General features: G+C 66.9%; 3 protein-coding genes across 3 annotated transcripts in view; 2 read left to right on the top strand and 1 right to left on the bottom strand.

Moving 5' to 3' along the window:
- Positions 1-884: 884 nt before the first annotated feature.
- Positions 885-2325, top strand: CHLNCDRAFT_141626 (hypothetical protein; the record flags this gene model as incomplete). The annotated part of the gene is made up of 5 exons (XM_005843018.1): positions 885-922; positions 1196-1246; positions 1485-1542; positions 1818-1913; positions 2296-2325. The coding sequence occupies 5 exons, from the start codon at positions 885-887 to the stop codon at positions 2323-2325; spliced, it is 273 nt and encodes a 90-aa protein (XP_005843080.1).
- Positions 2326-3300: 975 nt separating this feature from the next.
- CHLNCDRAFT_141625 (hypothetical protein) lies at positions 3301-4408 on the bottom strand (the record flags this gene model as incomplete). Its single annotated transcript, XM_005842989.1, has 4 exons — positions 3301-3339; positions 3482-3517; positions 3622-4183; positions 4329-4408. The coding sequence occupies 4 exons, from the start codon at positions 4406-4408 to the stop codon at positions 3301-3303; spliced, it is 717 nt and encodes a 238-aa protein (XP_005843051.1).
- Positions 4409-4782: 374 nt separating this feature from the next.
- The window catches only part of CHLNCDRAFT_33285 (hypothetical protein), a 2497-nt gene continuing 905 nt past the window's right edge, over positions 4783-6374 (top strand). Inside the window, exons 1-4 of the mRNA XM_005843017.1 lie at positions 4783-4865; positions 5126-5302; positions 5605-5698; positions 5979-6158. Coding sequence (XP_005843079.1) covers positions 5221-5302; positions 5605-5698; positions 5979-6158 — 356 coding nt within the window. The 5' untranslated portion in view covers positions 4783-4865; positions 5126-5220. The remainder of the gene's footprint in view (positions 4866-5125; positions 5303-5604; positions 5699-5978; positions 6159-6374) is intronic.

The following is a 6374-nucleotide window of genomic DNA, read 5'->3' as shown; positions in this document are numbered from 1 at the left end:
GCCCACACCGGGGCCTCCCCCCTCCCGCCCACTGCTTTCTCAACGGCCCCGAGCCGGGGCTGCCCTCATTGCATACATAGTGCGCCTTTCCCTGCTTTTCTAGTGACCTAGCGTTCCGCACTGCCGTTTGGCCAGCCCATGCTCCCGTACCGTTGCGTTTCTCCCCAATGCGCCATGCCACTTTGCCAGTCATACACACGTTTCGATGCGTGCCCTGTCAGCTGCTTGCGTTGCATGTCGCCTTGCTCCACCCCTGTTTTATTGCTTTCTCTGCTTTCGCCCGGTTCCCGTCCCGTTTCGGCGGGGAGTCTATGTTGCAAGCTAGTTCTTGCTTTACCAGACTTTAAGCCCACACAAGCAAGCTAGCCATCTGACGTGGACTTCAGTCCCTGCAGCGATGTTGCGGTGTCTTATCTTTTGCTTGGGGGATGTGCTTGATCGAAACAATGACGCCCAGGCCCTGCGCCTTGACAAACCCGCAGTACCATCTTCAGAGGCCTCTCAGTTCAGCCCTGCGGGTTTCTCTTCCTGGGAAGCACAGTTGCTGCTGGGAGGCGGCAGCTGCCCCCCGCGCCCCGTCGAGCGGCAGCATGGCGGAGCGCTGCACCCGCGGGCGCCGGCTGCCAGTGGTTGCTGGCAGGGCTCGACATGAGGGGCTCACCATGCGCTCTGGAGGAGCAGGACAGCCAAACAGTTCCTATTTTGCCTCTCATCGCAGCCTTGGCGTGTCAGTCGGCGCACGGCTCAGCGCGACGCCCAGTCAGCCTTCGCCTCCTGAGGCGTCCTCCCACCCTCCTGCCTGCTAGCCTGCCCACCTCCGCTCTTCCTTGGACGCTCCCTTCTTGCCCAGGCCTCCCACTTGCGAACAAGACACTCCGCCCAGGATGGCTGCAGGGTCCTTCCGCTGGGTCAGGAGCGAAGTGTGAGCGCCCGCGGCACCCCAAGTCTGCCTGGCCAGCCCCGGGGCAGCAGGGTTTGCAACCTTGGCAGGCCCCGCCGGCCCCTCCGGCCGCCGCCGCTGCCGCCCTCCATTCCATCCACGGCGCCGCGCTTGCCGGGCCGCTCTTGGCCCTTACTGGGCCCTTGCCGGCCGCTGGCTGGATTCTCGTCGCCTGAGCAGCATGCTCCCAGAACAGCCACTAACCACCAGCTCCCCGCCCTCCTCCCCTCCTCTTCTCGTCTCCTCCGAGCGCAGCTACCCGCTCATCGCGGTTGTGGTGGTGGGCGGCGTGCTGAGTATCTACAGGTGGGGGTGGGGCAGCGCAGCGCCAGGCGTTGAAGCACGGAGGCCTCTCTGCAGCACCCAGCCTGGCAGCGTGCCATGTACAGAGGCTGCACGCGCGGCGAGATGCGCTGCCGCCTGCCTGCCGCGATAAGAAGCAGCGGCAGAGTGGTGCAGAGCCGCAGCCCTGCCTGTCGGCCACGCTGCCTGCCTGGGCCCGGCCACGCCCCTTGTCATTTCTTTCTTCCTTCCTGTCTTGCAGCATGGCCCGCCACCTGTGGACCAACCCAGAGGTCTTCCCCACCAAAGCGTACCGCCAGGTGCGGCCCAGCCGCATGATGCTACCACCCGTACAGGTGGCACAGCGGGCAGGGACTGTCCCTGCTGGCACTCTCTTTCTGCTTCTCCAGCCCGGCCCACGCATGGCCGCCACCCCAGCCTGCTGTGCACACGTGGCGGGTGGGCCACGCCTGCATCCGCCAAGGGCGCTGCCTTTCTTCCCTTCGTGTTCCTTCCTTTGCTCGCCATCCGCCGTGCAGCGTGGTTTGCACCTGCTCCCTGCCACCCTGCCGCCTCGTGCCTCCCGCCTGCGCAGGAGGGCGTGCCGGAGACGCCCGAGTCGTCTGAGCGCGCCAAGGGCTATGAGCAGGCCATCTTCCGCGCCCTGCAGCAGGGCCGCCGCCAGCCGGAGGTGGGGCCTGGCGGCGGGTAGCGTGCGGGGACGGCGGAGGAGGGAAGGGGAGGGGATGGCTGGGGTCGCCAGTGGGAGGGATTGTGGAGGGGAGGTGGAGGGCATGGCTCGGCGTGTGTGGGCTTGCCGCCTGAGTTCAGCAAGGACAAGCTTGCAACACAGACTTTCCTGGTGGGAGCGCTGCCAGCCCGGCTGGGTGGGCCTATGGCATGCCGCTGCGGAAGGCTGGCGCCTGCCTGCGCAGCGCTGGGGGCCGCTGCTGCTCAGCGCGCTGGCTGGCTGCCGCCTGCCGACCGGCCGTGTGTTCCGCCTGTGCTGCCGACCGGTTGGAAGGACGCGGCACAGCAGGTGCCCACATGCCCGCTGCTGCGCTGCTGCGCAGGATGAGCGCCCCAACACCCGCATCTTCTGAGGCGGCTGCCTGGACGGCGGCGGGGTCCTGCGGAGCGCCTGCGGCAGGCACCTTTCAAGAAGTGGGTTGATGCAAGCCTTTTGCAGCCTCGTGGCAGCCAGCTGGTGCAGGCCTGGTGCGCGTCGGCGTGCAACACACGAAGGTGCGCAGCAGAGGGCGAGCAGCGGCGGCGGCAGCGCAGCGCCCGCTTCCACGCCACCCAGAGGCAACAGACAGCAGGATCCACGTGTGTGCGCGTCGGTTGAGCATGCCTCGCCGGGAGGCTGTGCCACCTGCTCTCCAAATTGCATGTGTGTGCTGTTGGATGTGTTGCATTTCACATGAGGGAATGTTGGCCCAATAACAACAAGGGTTGTAGCAAAGGCGGACGGCCGTCACTCGACATCAATCGCAGGGGGAGCTGGGAGAAGGGGCAATGAAAGGAAGGTGCGGGGGCCAGCAGATGATGGAACGGCACTTGGCACTTTGCACAGACGACAGCAGCGACAGCAGGGCTTTGATGACGCAGGGCTTTGATGACAGGAACGCCTGGTGGGATCTCAACAATGCGTACCGCCAGCTGCGGGCGATGCTGCTGCAGTTCCAGCATGCTGGCATGCACGAAGGTGGGCAAGGGTGGCGCTCCATGCTCGATCCACAGCCACAGGCGGGATAGACAAGGATGGCATGCCGCCCACCGGCAGACCGCCCGCCAACCAGCTTCCACCTCCTCCCATGCCGGTGTCTTAAAGGCACTCCTGTGGTGAAGCACATTAAGCTGCTCCAGTCGGGTGGCCACAGCCAGGGCTGCCTCGCTGCATGCAACCGTCGGCAGGCTCGCTGCCAGGTAGAGGAGGTAGGCGCAGGGGTCAAGTGATGGCAGCCGGTGGAGCATGTTGTCGCAGTCGACAATCATGCTGCGAAGGTTTATCAGCCCACAAATAGTTCCAGGCGGGCCGGAATAAGGGGGAGGCATGCAAAAGAATGCGAGGTGGGTCAGCTGCCGCAGCGCGCCCACAGCACTGCCAAGCACGTCTGCGGAGCATATACACGGCAGCAGCTCCAGACGGTGCAGCTGCGCCTGGCGGGACAGCCATCGGCAATCCAGTGGGCCACCCCCCAGGGCCAGGGAGGAAAGTGAGGGTGGTAGGTTGAACATGATGCCTCTGAATCCTACTATGCGCAGATCCGCCAGCTGGCTCAGGGTGGCTACCTGCAGCACCGGTGAAACAGGCCAGCATGAAGTGCATCGAAATCGCAGCTGATGGGCACAACATGCCTACGCAAGGCATGCCACTGTCGTGCAGTGATGCGCACCTGTTCTGGCAGATCCGGCAGACTGTCGTGAGGAGCGGCGGCGGCGCGGGGAATGCCTTGCATGTTGACAAACCGGAGCATGGTCAGCGCCGCGGGCAGCTTGGCACCCCGCGCCATCGTGACTCTGGCGCCCTTGAAAGCAGCAGATCTCAGCATCTCCATGCCACCCAGGCACGTGTCAATGTGCAGCTCTGCTGCGCGAGCGTCCAGATCCAGACGTGTCAGCGTGGCACCAGCAAAGGGCAGCCATGCGACGGTGTGCATGGGGGGCGCTGACCAGTCGAGCTCCAACACGGCGAGCGGCGCCGCAGCGCAGGCGGCTGTCAGGCAGCTGGCCGCCAGCGCCACTTGCTGCGGCCCTCCCTGCTGCGGCAGAGCCGCAAGACCTGCCTGCTTCCGGGAAGTGATCTTCAGGTGCTGCACGTGGCGTGCGTGCAGCGCCAGCCAGCGCAGCAGCGCCGGTGCGCGTGCCGGGCTGTACTCAACCGCTACCACCTCCAGCAGGGCTGGGTTGGTGGTGAGGGCACGCAGGTGCCTGCTGGTGAGCGCCACCGAGCGCAGCCTGCAGGCAGGTGCGCCAGGCCAGGGGTCCGCCACGCCTTCGCCTCCACGGGCAGCAGCTGATGTGCAGCACAGGCGAGGCGAGCAGGACAGGTGCCGCGGCGTGTTGCATTCTGTGGCGGCGGCGGGAGCAGCCAGCTTTGCACCTGTCACTCAGCGGCACGCCTTGAAGGATGTTCAGGAGCAGGTCATCTCCAAGCGAGCACAAGCGAGACGGCTGCGCCATGATTGGGCGCCCAGAAAGCCCCTCCTCTGCGGTGGGTTGGGTGCAGGCGGCGGCGGCGAGGCGGTGGCACCGATGGCAGCTCTCGGTCTGGTCGGTGGCGGCTGTCGCCAGACGCATGTAAAGGCATACCTGTGTTGTTTGCCACTGTGCCGAAGGGTGCCACCAGCGCTGTTCCGCCAAGGGCGAGGGTGTGGTCAGGCGCGCTGGTCAGGCCCCTGCAGCCTGCTGGGGGTACGATCGGTCGAGCCACAAGATGGGTAACCGAGCAGAGGTCGCAGATGGGCACAAAGACGCAAGGGGTTGCGCAGCAGGCAAGCCAGGACGTGGGGCAGGGTGCTTCCTTGGCCCCCGTTACTCGCCATCCTGCTAGTGCGACTCGATTGACGTAGCTTCCGCCCCCCGTTTCCCTGCCTGTGGCCCTCCCGGCCAAGCCCTAGGCCGCCCACCCCTCAAGCAGGTTTGTGGCGGGCTTGTAAGGACGGTGCACCACAGCGGTGGGGACTATGGATCCTCCGGCATGCCCTGCCGCCGGTGCCGACACCTCCGCTCCCGTCCAGGCCTGCCGCCGCCGTGGGGGCGCTGCCCTCGCAGCCCCGCCACGGCAGCCACATACTCTGCATTCCTCCCCTGCCTGACCTGTTCCCTGTTTACTGTCCTCCCCCACTGCACTTGCACCTGCCCCCGCAACCTGGCTGCCCGTCGGTCCCTCTGCCCCAGCCCCCGCCAGCACACGCCGTAGCCCTCCACCTTGGGGTTTAAAGGGTCCCCTGCTGCCGACCAAACGAAAGCCGACGCAAGGGAAGCAAAGCGAGATGGCGAAGGAGCTGCCGCACGAGACTTACATGAAGCGAGCCATCGAGCTGTCGGCCAAGGCGGGCCTGGAGGAGCAGACAGGCGCGGCGCGGCGCCCCGCCGTGGGCCCTGCACGGCGCTCGTGCCTTGGCTTCGCCTTGTGCTGGGCTCACGTTGCTGCCCTGCCCTGCTGCCTGCCCTGCCCTGCCCTGCCCTGCCCCGCCCAGCCCTGCCCTGCCCTGCGCTGCGCTGCGCTGCCCTGCGCTGCCTGGGTTGCTTGCAGGCCGCGCCACACACTACCTGGCTGTTCTGCCCTCGGGCGGGACAGTGGGAGCATACCGCCGGGCCGCCATCCCGCCCCGCGCCCGCCCAGCCCACCCCGCGTGCCCCGCCCGCCCCTGCAGGCGGCTGCTTTGGCGCGCTGATCGTGGACAAGGAGACGGGGGAGGTGGTGGGTGAGGGCTACAACAAGGTCATCCTCAACAATGACCCCACCTGGTGAGGGAGGCGCCTGGGGCTGGTGCTGCTGGGGCTGCTGGTACTGCTGCAGAGTGCTGGGCCCCGGCATCGCGGCCGCCGGGTACCTGGCCTTGCCTGCGGCTGCAGCCCCGCGTCCGCAGCCACCCTCGCCTCGCCCCTGGGCAGGCGGGCCAGCACCCGCAGCACCCCTGTGCACCCCTCCCTGCCATCACACCACACATGCGCGCACACACGCACTTTGCACCCTATACAGTTGCACCACCCCCTCCCTCCCTCCCTCCTCTCCCTTCCCCCGCAGGCACGGCGAGATGGAGGCGATCCGCGAGGCGTGCAAGGCGCGCGGCTCGCCCCACATCCCCGGCACCGTCTGCTACACCTCCGCCCAGCCCTGCCCCATGTGCTACACAGCCATCATGTGGGCCCGGGTGGACCACGTCTACTACGGGGCCACCTACGAGGATGTGATGGAGAACGGCAAGTGAGTGCGCGGGCCGGCGGCGGGGGCAGCGGGGAGGGTGGTGTGGTGTGGTGGTGTGGTGGTGTGGGGTAATTGGTGGGTGGTGATGGGCAGCACTTGGGCCGGGGCTGCCGCCGGCGCGCGGCCGGCCCACCCCATCCAACTGCGCCATCCCTCATCGTCGTCCTGCTTGCGTCACACACACACACACTCATCCACTCTCTCTCTCTCTCTCCA

This window comes from Chlorella variabilis (assembly GCF_000147415.1).
Source record: "Chlorella variabilis unplaced genomic scaffold CHLNCscaffold_36, whole genome shotgun sequence".
NCBI classification, from domain to species: domain Eukaryota; kingdom Viridiplantae; phylum Chlorophyta; class Trebouxiophyceae; order Chlorellales; family Chlorellaceae; genus Chlorella; species Chlorella variabilis.
This window is presented reverse-complemented; position numbering and strand designations above follow the sequence as displayed.